General features: G+C 38.5%; 1 protein-coding gene across 4 annotated transcripts in view; it reads right to left on the bottom strand.

The window, feature by feature from the left end:
• Positions 1 to 20,341, bottom strand: part of dlg4a (discs, large homolog 4a) — a 67,625-nt gene that overhangs the window by 21,111 nt on the left and 26,173 nt on the right. For 3 of the 4 annotated variants that reach the window (XM_082550149.1, XM_082550148.1, XM_082550146.1), the window contains exons 2-3: positions 9,372 to 9,533; positions 1,843 to 1,899 (exon numbers count right to left, since the gene is read on the bottom strand). In XM_082550149.1, coding sequence (XP_082406275.1) covers positions 1,843 to 1,899; positions 9,372 to 9,533 — 219 coding nt within the window. The remainder of the gene's footprint in view (positions 1 to 1,842; positions 1,900 to 9,371; positions 9,534 to 20,341) is intronic. The other variant, XM_082550147.1, reaches the window with a different exon arrangement.

Here is a 20,341-nt window from a genome sequence, read left to right as displayed (position 1 = left end):
AGCATGAGCTCAGATCGATATCAAAAGTTCTGCGCAGTGTGAAGAAAAAAAAGATTTCTAATTACATTATCAGATAAGTTTAAAAAAATGGATGCCATTTGAAGCTAAAGCACCTCTTTGCTAAATCATGTACATAACCCAAAGACCTTCTATTACTTGCCAAACCATTGCAGTGCTTCCAGAGACAATCCTACCCATAAATCAATGGGCCCTGGAGTGGTACTGGCAAACCCCACACCATTAGAGCAATAAAGACACAGACTGACGATACCACCTACACATCAATGACAACCACACGGGCATTACATCGGCTGCAAACACGTCCACACACAAAGGCATTGCCGCAATGCATCTTGAAGACAGGACACACTTAACCCGACCGGTGGGGAAAATTGAGTGCATGCATCAACAGAATGCAGTCGTTCTGTGCATGTTTGAAGGAACGCATACAAACACATTTTTCTTACTGATGACTTCATGCTGGAGGCTGCGTGGTCTCCCATATGTTAAACAGTTTAATTCTAAGCATGTGTTATTAATTGCGTTGTGTTCAAAGTCAGGGCAGGCCCACAAAGACAAAGAATGACGTATAGTTTACAAGAGTAACTACTTGTTCGAGAGACACGGAGAGACTGAAAGCCAAACTCCACTTATTTCAATGATCCTGTCTTTTTGCTTTTAAAGTAATTATGTAGCAGCTCATTTCTAATGTTCAGATTTTCGACTAATAAAAACACAATATAATATTGTGTGTCTTTTGTTCTGTCTTACTCCCCTCACCCCAAATTGGCCAGATGGCAGCCTCTGACCCTGTTTCGGCCATATGTTTCTTCCTGTTCGAAGGAAGTTTTTCCTTCCCACCTTTCCCAAACCACTTACTTAAAAGGGGTCAAAGGGGCTCTTCGATTGTTGGGCTTTTCTCTTGGTTACCTTACAGTCTAAAGCACCACGAGGCGACTGCTGTTATGATTTTTGTGCTACATAAATAAAATGTAATTAAATTGAGTATCCTAATAAAAGGTTAGGAAGGAACAAACTTCTCAGTGGTGATAGATACATTTCTGGACCACTATAAGCACGTTTCGCCTTGCAACTGCGAGCAACACATTGAGCAAGATGCAAATGCAACCTCTCTCAAACCTCACAAAAATGCTTTATAGAGGAAGCAGGACAGCCAGCTTTTCAAGGTTATGAAAGTTGAGTGTGCACGGTCTAACACTGACACCTACAGGTTTCAGTCTTCCCTTGCAAATCTCTGCTTGTCTCTGTCTGTCCATATCCATGCCACAAAGGTTTAGCAATGTAGCACTAAAGGTTTAGCAGCGACATACATCAGGACTTTACATATGTGTCTTGACCACAAAGATAGTTTTCTCATTGTGTTACATGTTTTAGGATTGTTGGGAAATATGAACTTCTACATGCACAAAAATGCTATGGTAGATTATGTGTTGTTTAATTAGAACATAGGAACTGAAACATGCACGTAACGACAGATCTGAGTCTTGTGGTGTGATTGAATTTTCAACATTTGAAAAACTATTTTAGTGATTTCTGTGATTTTAGTCCCAAAAATAGCCACTGAGTACGAGCAGAACAAATCTGTTAGACAAAGGAGATTTGAATGACAGTGAGCATGAAGCCGCTGATATGATCAGAAACAGATGACCTCATACTCTGGCAGTACAGATAAAATGGCGATGAATGGGCAGCTGTCTCTCTGCAATCAGACAGCCAGCCAAAGACACGGAACAAAGATAAAAATCACACTGATTATGATGACTGATGATGATACTGGTAACTTTCACGTTGATGGACCAGCACGGATTGCTGTGCTCTTACCAGTGTGGAAACAGCGGAGGTGTACATTGGAGTGTGTCCCGTAGACATCAACACAGGCTGCAAAACAACAGAAGGAGAGGGTAATTGTGCAGGCCTTGTACATCGGCACAGGGAAGAACAGCGGGTACCGCTCAGTCTTTTCTCTTGTGGCGATTGATTTTGCATATTTCTAAGAAATCCTGAAAGCAGGCCTTGAATGCGACAGTTAAAGGGCCCACACTGTAACATACTGTACTACAGTGTTGAAAGTAAAATACTTGTTATATGCAAAATCTTAAAAACAGTGTACCACACAGACAGCACATCGAGAAACATTGTTTAAAAATTGTATACTGATCATTTATACAAGCACCAGCCCTGAAGATGGATTAATGCAGAACAGCGATCAAACAATCAAACTAAGCAGAATACACAGTGACACAGATGGACTGTCTCTACTACTCACTGATAGCTTATATATGAGAGAGTAAAAAACACTCAGGTACATACAACCATTAAGAAACAGTGGGATTGTCAGTGCTTGTTAAAGCAGAATTGATTACTCTGCACAGCTGAAGTTTTAAACAATCCACCATGTGCCCATGAATTTTACAAACAGCAACACTGCAGCATTTTCACATGTCAGGAGACCCGTTTCCTCCCACTGGAAAAGTTTTATATTACAACAAAGCATGTAATTAAAGTATGAATGTTAGGACAGCTGCATTTGCTGATCCAGCACAGCACTTCATTCAGTTGATTCATGCCGATTCCTCCTGTTATTAACAGACACTACCTGTCTTTCTTAATATAGACACTGCTTTCTATTCAGTGCTTCACTGGAAATATTTTGGCTTGCTAAATGGCAAATCAGGAGTCATATCAAAGCTGAAGAGTATGAAAAAATGCAATGAGTCAATGTTTCTGCTGCCACGCAGTCTCAAGCATGTGAGATGGCTGCAGGAGGGGTTAGGTAGTGTGGAGAAGGTTTTTAAAGATGGGAAAGTAAAACTTGGGCAATGTTATTCACTCGCTGGACCCACATCCTCTCTGTAAACGAGAATGAACAGCTTGTATAACTGGGGGAACATATATAGATGAGAACCGGGAGGAGCGTGTTTGGAGGCGTAGTCCCGCTCCTGAAATTCAGATACTTTATCTCCAATTGATGAAGGCCAGGGTTTCCAGTGTTGTTCAAAAAGTAACAAACCAGTTCACAAGAGCCCTCGGGGGTACTGTGTGAGGACACAGTACAAGCAAATGGAGCAACACAATGCAGATAAACATCATGCATCATCATCATCATAGTTATCCTGAAATTGACCATTATTGTCTTTAAATCTTCATCAAAATCACAATTAACAACAAAAAATCAATTACCTGTAAGCCATATGTAATAATTATTAAATATCTTTATCAGGCCTGTATTAATATTTGCATGTGACTCATAATATCGCAGAAATCTGATCACAATATGATTTTTACTCGTCTAACTCTGAGTGGGACAAACATGTTCATGCATCCAGCCAGCCTAGGACGGAGTTACGTTCTTGTATTTGTTTTTATAGCTATTCAAGGATGCACACGCAAAGCTCCCAGAGCGTGATGTGAACAATTCACTTTGAACTAAGTTAAGGCAGACCTTTGTACTTCATCATGCATTCAGCTCTCCCTGAAGAGAAACACAAAACTTCATAAATAATAGCGGTATTCCAAAAATAGAAATAGGGCCAATCCTGATTCAAAAAAGCACCACTGCAAACAACATCAACATGCTCTCTTTCAAATGTTAGGAAAAATATCCTCAAGACAGAATTTCACTGCAGTGTAGGTGTCTTAATAACAGTGTTATTGCTGCTAATGCAATTTAGTGGTTTATAAACTGCTCTCTGTGTCACACAAGTTTTGATGCAGTGAACATACTGAGCACCAGAAATGTCTTTGGGCAAAATGGGGAGACTGTAGAAAATCTATTTTAGGAGACTTTTAGAGACATGGGACACTCACAATGCAAAACCTCATTATGGTTTTAGTTTATATTGCAAAACCCTTGTATTTTACACCAAGTATTACCCACTGTACTTAATATCACATTGAGGGATGATATCAAGGAAATGCTTTCACAGCCTGCACTTTAATATTTGCTAAATTGGTTTTAGAATTCTAAAAACTCATTGCCTCAAAAATGATGCAACTTTCACTTAAAAGTGGTGAGCAGTACAGTTCCAGCTTGGTTATAGTGACTGTGTCATACTTTTTAAAGCCTAAACCATGACATAATTGACAGAGAATTGAATGAAAAAAAAAGTTTATTGAACGTTCTGACATATTCTTTTTTATATATATAATTATATATTATTTTGCATATATAACATTTAAAGTGCATCATATTTTGCAACATATTTATTTAGGTTTAAAAAAATTATTTAGGTTCTTTGGGGAGATAAAAACACACACTGATGTTGTAGAAATATTAAAAATTAAAGGAGGCCATGCCCAAACCCAAGTATTGTTTGTGATTTTAGTCTGTTGTTAGGTGGTTACTAGGCAGCGTGACAACAAAATAATGTACCGAGAATTTAAGTTTTGAGGAACTAAAGCAGATGTTGCTGTTGCTGTTATGAATTGAAAATGTATTGATGCTGTAATGATTTCATAAATTAAATACATTTGTGCATAAATACTAAAAATGGGTCATTTTAGCTTGTTGCTAGGTAGTTGCTAGGTAACGTGATGACATATCTGATATAGATAAGAATCTTCAGGGCCTTTAAAATATACCCGTGTGCCATGTTTTTTTGTTTTTTTTTGCTCAACTCCTGATTGTGTAGGATGGGCAAACAATTTCTTGTATTATAATAGGATTTTATGAATAAATTCAATAAATTCAATTCAATAAATTCTGAAAATTAATTTAAAAAATGTTATAGAAGAAAATATTTTATTTAGAAAGACAGAAAACGAATGAAATTTAACAGTGGTTACATTACATGTTGAAGACAGATTTCACTTTTTCCTGCATCTCCGTGTGCCATAGACTACACACTGCACTTAAACAGCAATACTGCTTTTATTAACATTTGAAAAACAACCTTAAAGAGGACCAGTGACTGGCCATTAATCACTACAGGAGTTGCAATAGTGGTGGCCTGTTGACTTTACACTTCTCTTGCCCACACACACTGGAAACGACATTACATTTCAACAAGAATCAAAATCTAAACACGTAACAGAAAAAATATCACAGCACTCTAAATTAAAGCTTCAGCAGTCTCTGTGCTTGGCAGTTTAGAAGTATTATGTACAACTACTCTCCTCACATTACAGGCAAAAAGGTAGATAATGTTAAATAAGTAAGTATATTTTAAACTTATGCTAGCTAACAAATTAAGTTATAGGCAATTAAAGGCAATTAAAAACTGATTACATTTGTACTATAATGTCAAACTACTATTAATTTAAGATACATGTGGTCTAATGGTGTCAGACAAAACACAAAAACCAAGCAGGAATTTTATTTAAACAATTATAACACCTATCTACACACCAAAGTAAATTAAAAATTCAGTGTTATTAATTTGAATTAATATGTAATTCTATGCAATTTTATAAATTTCCCCTTGAAAATCAATACATTTACATTTCTGGAAAATAATTAGATAAGGGCTTACATGTGCATTAGAAGCATGCTTTATAAATTTTATGAAGCCAATTAAGAGTACAAAGTCATGGTATGCTGCACAAACTGAAGTCCACCAATAAAATGCTTTAGCAGTCAAAATAATAAAGAGTCAAGACTCGTAAGGATGATACAGTGTAGCAGAGTCAGTCACTGTTTGAGGAGAAATACAAATAACAGAAGAAAAGCAGAAATTATTTCATATTTCTGATGCCAATTTCCTGATTCTCCACACTGTTTCTGCATGCCAGCCTCAACACAATTAGTTTTCTAATGAAAGTGCACATCTAATGAAACAGTTCACAGAAAAAGTTATATACTAAGTGCCATTTTATTAGTGGAGACCTCTTCAGCTGCTCATTAATGCCAGTATCTAATACCTAATAGCTTATATGCAAATATTAGCCAATGATGTGGCAGCAACTCTGTACATGTGGACACTTTGACAGGATCGAGAATTGCAATGAAAAGCAGGGATCCATCCTGCCTTGAATAATGGTTCACACTGCTGGGTGGGGGGACATGAAAGTGACTTTACTCAAATGGCCTCCACCTTCATCAGATCACAATCCTGTAAAGCACCTTTAGGATGCGTTGGAACAGGAAACTGCATTGTGGATGCGCAGCTGACAAATATGCTGCAATGTCATGATGCCAGTATGATGTCAATATGGGTCGAAAATCTCTGATGAATGTTTCCATATTGAATCTATGACGTGAAGAATTAAGGCAGTTCTGAAAGCAGAAGGAGTCATGCATGGTGTACCTAATACAGTGGCCAGTCTCCATGCTCACGATAAAAGAGGGACCTACTGATATTCATATAAAATACTCTTCAGTGTAATGGGATACAATAAGTAAATCGGGCAATTTGCCAGTTTGAAACATATATTAAAAAAAACCTCACAGACGTTATCATTATTAGATCATAAATAATATTTCCTGTATGATAACTCATATATACTGAAAAAAATACCACAAGCCTCATAGGACTGACTGAATGAGTCATGTAATGGACCTGAACCACTGGAGGGCACGCATTACATTTTTTATTTGACTTAATAAACCTCATACTGGTGGGTTTTTAGAGAATGGAGTAACTCTCCTGCCACATTACCATAATAAATGGTGCACCCATCAACTATGAATAATTACTGATCCCTTGGCATGTGCTGGATAGCAAACTCAACTGGGAGCACAGGGATTCAAAGTAACAAAAAAAAAGAGAGCTTGTCTGTCCTTTGTAAAAGCGAATAATGCGACACGTTTACACGTCATCTTGTTTTTAAATATATATTTTAACTGTCACAACACATCACCCCCTTAAACATCTACAAAAAATGGTTTAACAGAGAAAAACATGTCATCTTTTTGTTGTCAGTCTTGAACAACCTCACGGGTAAAGCCTCAAAAGCAGGGACGTCAAAGTCATGTTACATCGTCGGACACATACACTGTGATCTTCAGCTGTCCGGACCAATGAAACTACGTGATAAATGTCTAAAATTACAAAAGCTATGGTAGTTCATTGTCCAGACTGAATTTAATATATTTAATAATAATAATAATCATAATAATAATAATAATAATAATGATAATCAGAATAATCGGTCTAGTATAAATGGTAATGGTGTTGAAAGCTGTAAAATGTAATTAAAAGTTAAGTTCTTTAGGTTTTCCAAAGCTGCGCATTGTGACACCCGAACTTTAGAGTAAGAGTCACAGACTTATAGACAAAGTTACCACAACCAAAATATATGTATATTATATATTACAACCACTTTCTTGTTTGTGCCCATCAACGAGCAACCTCAAAAGCCAAAATGAAATCTAGAACTGTAGTTCCTCTTGTGGCCACTTGAGGTTGGCTTCAAAAGAGAGCCGATCCCTAATAGACTCTCATGTTAAAATACCCAAATTTAGGCCGACATATACATGATTACATCTTGGCATAAAACGGTTTGCTCTCATTATTTTCTACCTCATTATAGTTGTACAGGCAATTGATTTTTATATAATTTACTCCTTAAAATCACACAAAGGCTTAAATTTAGGCATAATTAAGGTAGTGCTGCTTTGATATGTTGTTGTTAAGCCTGTACCAAAGTCACAAGTTTCCTATTGTAACAAATTATGGAAGCAAATATCTACCCAAGCTTAGCTCTTAACTCCCCTGCTCTTCCTCTCTAGTCTAAATATGTTCATGTCCGGTTAAAAGAACAATACCAAGATGATGAGAGCTAAAATAACAAACATGGGTTTTCACACCTTCTTCACTACTCCTAGATGTTATTACCCTGTGTTATTCCTGCAGTATACAGTCTTATACCCATTTAAAATCTCTATCTGGACAAGTTTTTGTGCATTGTACCGAGTAAGGAACTTTTTCTAGTGTCTTGTACGACTTGACCTAACTCTCCAAAGCTACTGCGGTGGTTTTTAATTTGGCAGTGTTCCCATACAGAGCACCCTCCTCACAGCATCCTCAAGGAGAAATCTCCATGGCCACCAGAGCTCATGCTGAACATACAGCTGTATATTTTAAACAGCAGCAGACAACAATAACTCAGCCTCTCCATTGTATTCCCTGGTGAGAAACTGATAACCCCTCCCTCCTCAAAGAACCCCCATCAAACTAAATAAATGCAGGCACTCTTAAGTTTTAATAGCAAGGGATGCTGTTAAATAACGCATGTGGGCATAGGAGACAGATCATTATTAAGTGGCCATTATAGCCTACACCTTTACATTTGTAGCTACACTAGGTATTTGCTAATGCACTCCTAGCAAAGCGCTCATATTCCTACTGATGTCAGCTGTATCGTTTGACTGTGTGACCGGCATCTCCTGTGCTGTTGGTGTCATTGCCCCCTTCTTTGTCATGAAGCTCTCAAAGACATTAAATACTGTATTGCAAAAATGAATCGTAAGCATTTCCTTATTCTATACATTTGATTCTGTACCTGCAACTCCATCCGCCAGTCAAGCTATCTGCTGCCACCAAACTCAGAATGAGAGATTTTATTTCAATTTGTTGGATTTTTTTTTTGCTGCTGTCACACGGTATCATTTATTAAACCAAACCTATATCTGAATGCATTCTTTAATGTCTCAAGTGTTCGCATTACTACCTTAAAACTCTTAAATGCATCCTGCACATTGATTTTGAAGCTGTGCAAATTCATGTAAGTGCAAAATTGATCTGACCATTTAAGGTGCCAGGGGCCGTATCTATTCCCCATAAATGTATTACATTCCCATTACCATACTTAAGTTGACCATGATTCCAAAAAAGACAACACGACATCTTAAGAAAACCTATAATAGATAGATAGTGTGCGTGTTTGTGTGTGTTTGAATTAGAAATCTAATAATCAGTGATATATACTGTTTTTTTCTTAGGGGGGTGTTAAACAATCTTCTTTAATAATAACAGCAATTTTCAAGCGTCTTCATCAAATATTATGAATTATAAATACAATTATCCGCTTCCACAGAACATACATTTAGCATAATTAGCACGTGTGTAATTAGGGTTTTTGAGCTGCACTGCAGGAAAAAAATAAATCTCTGATGCACTCAGATCGCAAAGTGGCTCACATGAAGTCATGTAAATGTGAAGTCAGAGTTATCTCACTGATGTTGCATTGAATATTCAGCACTGCAGTACATATATAATTGGCTGTGGAACGATGATGTGTGAAGCTCTCTGCAATATGCTCTCGAGCAAGGGTGTGCTTATTTTGGCACCGTGGGCTAACGGCGTCGTTCCTAAGTGTTGACAGCTGAGTGCTTTGTGCTGTTGTAATAGTGTTGTGTATTGATTACCAATGCACATAAGCGAGTGTGTTTTGGAACGTGCGTATCCTACCTTGACAGGTGAGATATGCGTGTGTGGTGTGTAGCCATGGATCGCCTCCATGGCGGCGAGGTTTTTGTCACTCATATGAAGCATCTCTGCACTTTTCCCTTGAGCCAGATGTGCTGGACTGTGCTCCAAGGGGGGCGTCTCCTCATCCTGGTACCTGTACTTCTGCAGACACACACAGATACAGGCGAGGGTATTAGTCTCGCCAGGTCTTATGTAAAAGGAGCTCGATAACAGGTAAATCACAAACAGAATTTACCGCCACCTTTCGCTGGTTTCTGATCTTCTTACACATTATTATGTAAAAGACAGTCTACCTGTACAAAGAGCAGAGCACAGTATTTCTACTAAAGAGGGATTTTTAGCTAAAAGCGGACAATCTATATGCAAATCTAGTTTATCACATAACATGTGTGACGCCCACAAGCGCAAATTGGACAAACGGAGGCCTCAAAATGTTTCCATTGTGCGTTGAGCAAAGCTAACGTCCTCCACAGCCACATGGAGCAACTGGAGCCGTGACTCATAGCGGCTCTGAAGTAGCCGATCATGCGGCTTCTTCCTAGTAACCTCACTCCCCTACCGATATCCCACACCTGGGCAGCCTGCCAGCAGCCCACTGTTTTAGCCACACATGGTAGGTTTCATTTTAGGCGTGATGACACAAAATCTGCACGCAGCAATTTTCCATCACAAGCACACGAGAACGTGGGCAGCATCACAGTGGATATCTGCTCGTCCTGCGGGTTAGAGCTCGCGGTTTCTGCATATCTGTACGCTGCTCCTGAAGCCTCGAAGGCTCACAGTGTACTACCGTGCTGCACTGCAGATGTGAAGCGGCCGATCTGAAAAATGGAAACATTTGGTGGGTCCTTCAGAATTTTGGCTGGTGGCCCGATTGCCAACCCTGCCACTATCCCCTTTCTCATTTATATATATATATATTTATTTATGTTTTGGAGGCAGACTGGAGAGAGAGGTGCATCACTGAGCTCTGTCTCAGACAGGCTGCCTAGCAACCAGAGCAGAGCAGAGATTGCAGTGCCACAGTTGGGGCTGCCAGCATCGGTCCTGGATCACATTACACTGAGACAGCAAGAAAGAGAGGGAGTGAAATAGAGATGAGGATAGAAGAGAAAGTGAGGGGGATGGGTAAAAATGGGAAAAAAAGAAAGAAAAGCGAGCCCATCAACAGAAAACAGCAGCATGAAGGCAGGAAAGAAATGACTCGTTGTTGTTGCATAATTACAGGTTAATAAGCTGGAAGCCCTTTTTTTCTGTGCAAAGCGCTGAGTCTGATATTACTGCACTGTTGTATACATAGATTAACTATTATGTAACTGCATACCACCAACTACCTGCACACTGTAAGAGAACAGATTCAATTAAGTATGTGGCTCAACTGGGAGATATGGTCCATAATAAGATGCAAAATATTTCTCTGTTTTTAAAACTCATCCCAAGCAATATTACAATATTAAACTTGCATGCAAAAACATAAAAAGAAAATACAACCCAGTAAAATATTATTATTATTTAGGTAATTGGATACTTTTAGCAGCTGTTAAATTAATATATCTTATTTTTTAAAAGAAGAAATGTCATGACGACGTAGCTATGATTAATGTAGCCTAGTTCTATGGAGCTACTGTGCTGCTGTCTATACTCACATATAGACAGCAGCATGTTTTTTAATGAAGCTGAATTCCCAGTAAAGCTGTTCTGATTTCCACTTTTTTTCGTGTTTCTGTTGTTAGAAAACGGAGCAAGTATGAAATATGAAACAACACGTGAACTGGCAGCCAGTTAAAAAGCCGTCTTCAAGCAGCACCTCTGCACTGCTGAAATCCTCGTTTTTTTTTCATCTGCCACCCTGACCACGACACTGTCTGACAAAAACACACAATTCAAGTCGCTGTTGCCACAGAGCAGAAGTAGAGAGAGCCGTATCTGTGGCAAGACATCACACTTTCTGGGCAATACTGGAGGCTCTCTTCTGCAGAAAGTAGCTAAGGTGCTTCTAATAACATCTGGGTCATGATCATAACAAACAAATTAAGGCTGAGCCTCAAATACAGGCCAGGGGGAAACCAATCCCTTCCTGTTGTTACTGCATGTGCAATCCATCACTTACAATGTTTCTGTAAGAATTATGCACTTGGTTTAAGAATTTAAGGTCTGGTTCCAAATGATCGGTCTATGTGTTTAGGGAGATAACTGAGTGAAATTATTGATTTCAATAACCCACAGCTGCTCCAAATCTATAAATTCTAAAGCCACCTCTCTGCTTCAATTCCTGTCTCTTTAAATGCAGAATATACAGCAGAGCATCCTTGATATAAAAAAATACGCCATAACTTGCTCATATTTTGTGTATGTACTGAATTTTCAACAATTTGTAAAACCCGGAGGCAAACTATTATTACGTTTCTGTAATAACTGTAATAAAATCTGCTCTCATAAGAAGGTTTGCCGGGCGTGAAACCTTTTGTACTGTAAGCTTAGAAAGGTGCACTATAACGATTCTGCTACAGGCTTGCCACTAATATAAGCCTACTTCAAAAAAACGAAGGCAGTTGACTTAAATGGAGGCACTGGTAACTTATTATTATCTACTTATTTTTATGTGCATGAGAGCGAAGGAATCGTGGGAGAGAGCCCGAGAAGCAAAACAGCAAAGCTTGTGTCATGCTGGCAGCTTAAAAAAATATGACAGTTTGTACCAAGCATTCCCAATACATTTACTACATCCCATGTAGAACAAATCAAAATATACTGACTATATTTGATCTATTTCCCTAGTCCTAATTGTGGTTAATTAAGTATTCTTAACTCCAACTGTATCAGTAAAGTCTTTTCGTCAAATAATATAAACCACTGATTTAAACCCTGGAAAGACAAGTATATTACATGAATCACCGCTCAGAGTAGCCCTGAGCTCTCTGGTCTTCACTTCCTCCCCCTTTCCTGCATGACCAGCCTTCACGCTGCCATGTTGCCTTCTGTCCCACTGGTGGGGGATGTGACATTAAACTCAAAGATATGTTACACAGTGTCCTTCTGGAGAGAGGTTTGGAGCATTTTTCTCTGACAAGCACACTGTGTGATTGTTAAAAATGACACAGGATTTGTTTATTTGGAAGAGGGGGAAGACAAATGATTGATTTGAACACTATGAATGATTTTGAAGCTGACTGAGCCTTGGTAAACATTTTAACAAAGCCAGCATGACTGAGGGGCGGGCGGCAGAGGGATTCTCAACAGCCACGGATCATCAAAGTTCTCCTATCCTTTCGGTTTTCCAGCTAGGTAAAGAGCCATCACTGAATTCACCTGTTATGCATATCACTACTGATTGGATGGTTTAATAACTAAAAGTACAAAGACAATAAAATTCTCCCTTTTTTTGTTGTGCGTTCCATCATTTACACTGTTTCTGTGAAAATTATGCACCTGTTTTTTGGTGTTAATATTGTAGCTCCTTCTGAACCATGTTACTGATATGTACATATGAACATTTTATTTATTTATTAATAAAAATGCTTAATATTTTTTTATCGAGATTGAGAGAATGAATGAGCCCCTGCACCATCAGATATAATTGGCTTTTCCACACTTAGGCAGTGTGAGAGGAGGGCAGCTGTTTTTGGTTATTTGTTTGTTAGGGTTCAACAAGAACAGCTTGGAAAGTCCTAAAAGAAAAAAAAAGAAAACGATTTCCACTCCGAAGCAGAAATCCCAGAATTTTATGTGTTTTTTTTCTTTGGTAATTCAGGTTTTGGGTTATTTGTTGTGCAAAAAAGCATTGTGACGGTGTCATTAATGCTATTTTCAATGAAGAATAAATTCATTTGTCATCTCACAATTCAGAGGTTTGAAGGCGGCCATTATCAGCAAACAGTATAAAAAAAATAAACAAGTAATTAGCTAAGCCCACATCTGACACACATATAACTGCACCCGACCTTTTTGGATGCCCAGAGCATCAACATTGCCTGATAACAAAACAACCACGCACAGCTCGGTAGCGAAATGGTCATTTTCTAAATAATAGAGCATATCTCTGTCTGAGCCAGTCAAGCCAATCCAGTCTAAACTGGTTCTAGGTGCAGCTCCTCGGTTTGTCAACCGGCTGAAACAAGCTATTTCAGCTCCACTCACTTTAAAGTCACTCTGAAGGCAGCCTGCTTTTTTCTGATTGGCTGCCCCTCATAAATCAAAAGTTTGATGGCAGGTGGGTGGGGCTTTAGCTTGCACAACAACCATATTCGGGATAAATATCATATAATACCACTCAAAGAATTTTTAAAATATTTGTTTTAATTTATTTGTTTGTTTGTTTTATATCCCAGTGATCATTAAAATTAAAGTTAGCTGCAAAATAACGTCCATAAATAGACTACTGGAGGCATTTCAAGATGACTGGCAACTTGCAAGACCTGCTTCTACGAGGATGGTGATTCTACAGAGCCAGGAAAATGTTTCATTTTTGAATGATTGTGATCACTTGCACATAAACCAACCTCTTTATCTGAGACTTTTTCCACAGTATATGCATGACAAAATGAGGTAAATTAAGGAAAAGCATCGCTGTTACCCTCTGGATTGTAATACACAGAATGCACTGACATCCACTGTCAAGAACACAAATACGTAAGAAGATATAATCTGTTTTCATAAACATAAATTCTCATTAGATCACTTAAATCGTTTTCTAACAGGCAGGGAGGTTTCCAAGGGCCTGCCTTACTTAAAGGTCATCGTTAGGAGAGCAGCATGAGTAGTATTTGCTTAAATTCTTGTACTATGTGTGAATAATAATAATAATAATATTTAACGTTTAACAGAGTTCAGTTATTGTAGAGCAATTGTCAAATGCTGTCTGCCATCACATTACTTTGTAATTCAAGGACCAAGCATGAGCTTTTAAATTATTTTCATTAGGTAATGGAATGAAAGCTGACCTTACCCCTCAGGCATATAATTTACAACAAACTTATATGGTAAATGCATTTGATGTGGAAGACATTACAGGAACCATTAGAAGCTTTTCACTTGCAAATCTGTGTCAATTAAAGGTGAATGCTCATTTATTTACATGTCTTTTGATTCTTAAAAATCAACCCAGAGGGCTTTTTATTGAGTCTGTTTGGTACTGCAACGATATGACGTTTGGAAGCAGCACAACATATCTCATAAAAAGTAAATGTGTTTCTATTCAAATGAATTTGAAGATTTGTGTTTAAATACATAAAATGGCATAAAAATCAAAACACAAAGCCAAAGTTAAAACACTTAGATAGGAGCAACTGATTGTTTAAAACCTGACAGTTTAAAAAAATAATTAACAGTAATTATTTTTGGAAAAAATATGAATAATCAGAGTTTTTCCTGCCACAAAATTGGCCTGTGGTGTGATGACTAGGCAGGACAGCAGGATCAATTTGCATCCTATGAAAGTGATGAGGATGTATTACCTCTTTTTGACCAAAATGTTCCTGTTATACATTTAACAACATAGATTATGCACAAATTCCCTGTGCTGAAACGCAGTCACCTGTGGTGATATTTAACTTTTTCTTTTGTTTATTCATCAGCTTTCATGTCGCAGTGACCATTTGCATTTAACTAAATCGGGATAGTTTTTCAAAATATAACTTCCCAAACAAGCGCCCGGAGGCTCTTTGAGATGACACAATGAACTGTACACTGTAGGTGGTAGAGATAATCTGAATGAATGAACGTGAAAAGGTAGAAAACCACATGTGCAAGGGAGGCAATATTCACAAATTAGATATCCCAGACAAATAAAACACTTGGACAATATTGCACTCACAGTCAATGAATGTTATACAAGTTTGGTATGGTTCAGCAGTGTTGTGTAGGGGGAAGAGAACAGCTTGGTCGTTTTTGCATTTCTAGTTAATTTTCATGCGTGGATCAAACATCAGCAAAACAAACATATATATAATTACTGATGATTCACTGACGCATAATGTTGGTCGACTAGACAAGAAATACACTTAGATTTGTAATTTTACCTCTGTTCACCAACACAGCTGATTTTAAACCCAGCAATCAAGATGTGATTGAATTGTAGACTCTCAGCTTTAAGTCAACGGGTTTAGCAAAAGTACTAAAATGACTGTTTAGGAATTACATCATGCCCTATTTTCAGAGGCTCAAAGGTAACTGGACAAACTAACATCATTTTAACTGTAAAGATCGCTTTTAATTATTGGATGATCCTGCAGCCAATGACTGCCTGGCATCTAAAACCATCAACATAGGTGGTTGTAGCTCAAGAGGTAGAGCAGGTCTTCTGCTAATTGAAAGGTTGATTGTTCAACTCCAAGCTACTCCAGTCTGCATGGGCAAGATTCGTCCATCAGAGTATGAATGTGTGTGAATGTTAGACAGAAAGCACTTACTTAGAAGAAGCATTGTAGGAATGGGTGAGCCAAGTTGCGCTTTGAGTGATCAGATAGAGTAGAAAAGTGTTCTTTGAGATGCTCTGCTGTCCCTTGAATTAAACCCGAAAGTCTGCACTTCAATTGCTTGTTGTGAAAACCGTAAAATAAAAGTGTCTTTGACTTGGGGTTTAACTTTACTTCTTGCTCTTCCTGTGAAAAAAAGCAACAAAAAGTAATCACTGTGTTCTTCCCTTTCACACACTGTAAGTAGGCCACAGCTCTGCCTGGATATCGGTGAACAAACCCTCACACCAGCCCACTAGAATCTATCAACCACACTCACGTGGACTACTTACATTATCTTGAAAATCAGACTGATGATGTGGGTGAAATAACACTCATGGTGCCCAGCATCATCATTCACTGTCACTTTGACAGAGCGCAGAAAAGAGAGCAACATTTGCCTGTGACGGTCATGTGAACGTCCTCTTTTCCACTACAATCCATCAAGAAACAGTCACTGTTGCCTTCTCAGTTGATTTTCACTCCCAAGTGTCTTCACAAGAGCCAAACCTCAAACACAGCTTTCATCTCATTTGCATTATCACAATTGCTGTTGCCAGCCAACACCTACCAGTACAACACTTTTTTCGTGTATATGTGAGCCCCAGAAGACAGAAAATTCACTCATCTACTGCCAATGGTAACTTCAGACTATTCTCCAAGGTGTTTCAGCACAACACTTTGACGAGTGTTAGTATCCTGTAGCTATGCTGGCTTCCACAATAACAACAGACTTTTACATTTACCATGGGGCAGACTGCTTAAAGCTGTGCTGAGAAGGATGTTAATGTAAGAATCCATCAGTCCTAAATCAAAAAGTGGAGCTCCAACAAAGAGGAATATCCAATACCCCCACGGAGATGCTCTAGATTCACCCCCTCTTTACCCAAATTTAAGTCTACAGTTGTCGCCTTTGCAATGCTGAAAATTAGCATTAAGTACCAATCTAACTAATGGGCCGACAAAAATTTCAAAAGACAGAAAGACAAAGGGCAAAGAGTGAATATTTATTTAAGAATGCATAATTAAATTATTTATTATCATGATTTATTGATTTATTAGCATAATTGAATGAAAAGCAAGTGCAAACACATCTTCTGGGCTGAAATACGAAGGTGTTACACAGCGAGCAGCAACAGAAATGCATCCGCGTCGTCCCACAGGGAGATGATTTAAGTTCTGCCCTGAAGACCTATTCAAAATCAACATTTTAATCAAACAAATACTTTCAGCAGTACATGTTTCGAATCCCATTTTAACCACTGTAAAAAAACAGGCTTTTTTATATCAGAGTGGAACCATTTGCTTGGCGAGCAAAAGGTTGCTGGTTAATGACTCAAATCTCCTTTTGCATTGCAGGAACAGCAGCTGGCATTAAAAACTGCTAAATCAAACATGCGGCGCTTCCTGCTGTGGGAACCCTCGTGGTAAGCAAGCAGCTGAAAGTAGTTTCCATATCACAATGAAACATAAAAGGCCATAAAACAACCTTAGCAGTTAGTTGGCGCACGTTTAGTGCGGTTTTAACTTTCCTCAAATCTCAGTCTTTTTGCTTGTTAATTTATGTTCGTGTTGATGCTAATAACATTCTGAATTTCCTGTCTGTGGGATGATTCATCATTGATAAAACCCACACAGATGCATCATCCTCAAACGCAATAATCAGATCAGAGTTACAGGATATGTTGCCATAGTGGGTGCTCGGCTGTGGCACTTCTGCAAGGGGGGGGGCATTGTGTCTGTCTAGAGCCTGCTTTCACTGGAACTTCACACTTATTTGCGAGGCAAGAAACACTTGCACGAGTCTGCAGTAGTAGGCCAGCTCATGTGAAATTTATCATTATGTAAATGGAAGTAAATGCAGACTGCTGAATTAATGCTTGGCATTAATGCACACAGGGAAACATCAAGATCAGACAGGGAGGGAAGGGAGAGCAAACATGCTCCCTCCTTTTGGCTTCGTGACACGTGAGGAAGCTAGAGTCAGAGCCTACAGCTGACTAGATTTCTGGTGGTCAGTGTGTGCAGGCAATGCAACGAGCAGAGCCCTGACAGCTTAAGTGCAACCCCGTGGATAAAAGGGTGTGTTGGATATTCGCTGCACTGAGAGGAGTACGTCATGCCATGCTACCCTTAATTAGCAATAAATAAATAAATAAATTTTTGCAAGTCTGCAGGTCAGACACAGCTCAGCAGTGATGATCGTTTCATCTCCTTTCACTTGGTCCACAGAAGCATGCACACACCATGTTTTTTGGGGTTTTTTTGCTGACCACATGCGATTTCACGTATGGTGCACTTGTAATGGGGGTTGCAACATTAACCCTCACTCTCTGACTTGTCCACAAACACGATCATGCATGGAGAAGCCATTTTACCACAGTACTTCTTTAGAAATGAAAATGCAGCGATGGTAGATTTAAAAGTACCAACAATAAATATTGCAAATGAAGCGCCTCGATGAAATGCATTGATTTCTTAATGGCTTGCATAGAATAAAAAGCGTTACCTTGTTATACCACAATTCGAAAGGAAAGAGGCTTTTTAAATGGCTGAACATCAAAAATAAATGTATTTCATGTTTAGTAGTTGGTAGTGATTCATTTTGGCTTTCGGAGACAAATGCTGAGCTTATTTACGTGCTTGTGCCTTCTGTGAATGTTTACTTCCTGGAGGGTAAAGCAACTCTGAATCTTTTTGCATTACAGCGAGGCTAAAAATGGATTTAATTTTAATGTTTGATGATGCATATCCATGTGCCAGATGCTCAGCGAGGTGAGTTTTTCATTTGTAATGTTCTGGTCCTTTTTGTGTTTGCCAATCAATAAAGTTAGCTTAAAAGTAAAATCAGTACCATTAACTGTAACAAGGGCCTCTACTGGTTAATCAAAGGCTCCGCCATCATTTTTGCATCTCTAACTCTGGTGACTGTTGCATTTGGAAAGTGCCATGTTGGTAAGCTTGAATATTAGAGCTGTTTAAATTAAAAACTGTATTGTCTACCACCATCCCATTAATGGGATGCAGTTTATGTTTATGAACAACAGCTTCCTCTTTTAGATTGTTCTTAGACTTTTATGTATTTTATATTATTTTTTATTTTTTGCATGACCTTGATAGGTGGACTCGGTAAGGTCAGTTTCAGAATAGGTTTAGTTTTCATACCATAAATGTGCCTCTCTCATAACACAGTGTGGTGTTTTGGCTCACATAAGCACATAAAGGAAATGGTTCAATCTTAGACCTGAGAAGAACTTTTGTACACTCCACTACAGTGATGGGAATCCTCAAGCTTATTGCTGAGCTCGGGCTCATTTCTCTGTAACAAAGAAGGCGACACAAACAGCAGAGTAAAATAGGTCAAATCCATAGGAAGAAGTGTATTTGCAAGACTATAAAAACAGGGACATTAAGCATGGTGAATGTGATATCAGTGCCCCAAATATATCCTCTCTGCTATCTCCTTTCTATATAATTACTTCTGTGCATTTAAAATTTTGGGGGCTGGTAATGAATGACTTTTCTTTTTGTTTATTTTCCAATACAGACACAGCGGAAATTGATTATCGGGGTGAGCTGATTACAGACCTTGACACTGAGATGAAGGCGCGCTGATACCTGTGTCATAAATCATTCATTGCACTAACGCTCGATTTTAAAACTCTATTCTTTGGCCTGTTTACATTGCACGGGCTTTAGTAGAAGTACCGCTCCAGATTGTGGCTTAAAGACAAAGTGAGGCAGGCCGTCTTGACTGAATGTTGCTAGGCCATCAATGGCCATTAAGCATAAGAGAGCCCATTAAAGCACTGCTGAGTGCCTACAGCCATAGAAAGACCTTTTTAATTAAGACACTGTATTCAAAATGACTGAGTGGATTTGTGCCGGGCATTGTTTAAGAACAAAGGTTATGCAAATACATCACCTTGAAAGCCCTTGGAAAACGACCGGTCATGTGGTAGCTAGTGTAACATAGAGGTTTATTGAGAGCAAAGGGTGCAAATACATGATATGAGGTAAAAAAAAAAAATATTGACCCAATACACTGTATATCCCAGAGATCCAAATTAAGCCCTACCTATAACAACTCCCCACGAGACTGCAACTGACTGGACACAAGCTGCTGGAGGGCTATTGAACCTGCATCTATACACTGTTTGCACATGAAAGAACAATGCTGAGGCTAGTCCTGAATGCACTGATGATTCCTGTGTTTTCCCCCAAAACAAGCCAGCTCCAACACAGTTACCAGTGGCATCATAGAGACAGCCTTACCAGAAAGTTCCCAAACAATCTCAACTAAAATAATTGCTTATAAATTACACTTGAAATGAAAAGAATCCCATGCTTAGAAGCCAGATCTATTAAAACAGAATTACTGTACAAGTGGCTTTAACTGAGTCATTAATCCCACCTGAAACCTGCTCTTTACGACAGAGTAAATGTTGTGTTGTGGAACTGCATTTCACTTGGATGGGCATGACTACAGAAGACGCA

The sequence above is a fragment of the Aulonocara stuartgranti genome (genome assembly GCF_965226115.1).
Source record: "Aulonocara stuartgranti genome assembly, chromosome: 10".
Lineage (NCBI taxonomy): Eukaryota > Metazoa > Chordata > Actinopteri > Cichliformes > Cichlidae > Aulonocara > Aulonocara stuartgranti.
Note: the sequence above shows the minus strand (reverse complement) of the source record. Positions and strands in the feature narration are given on the sequence as shown.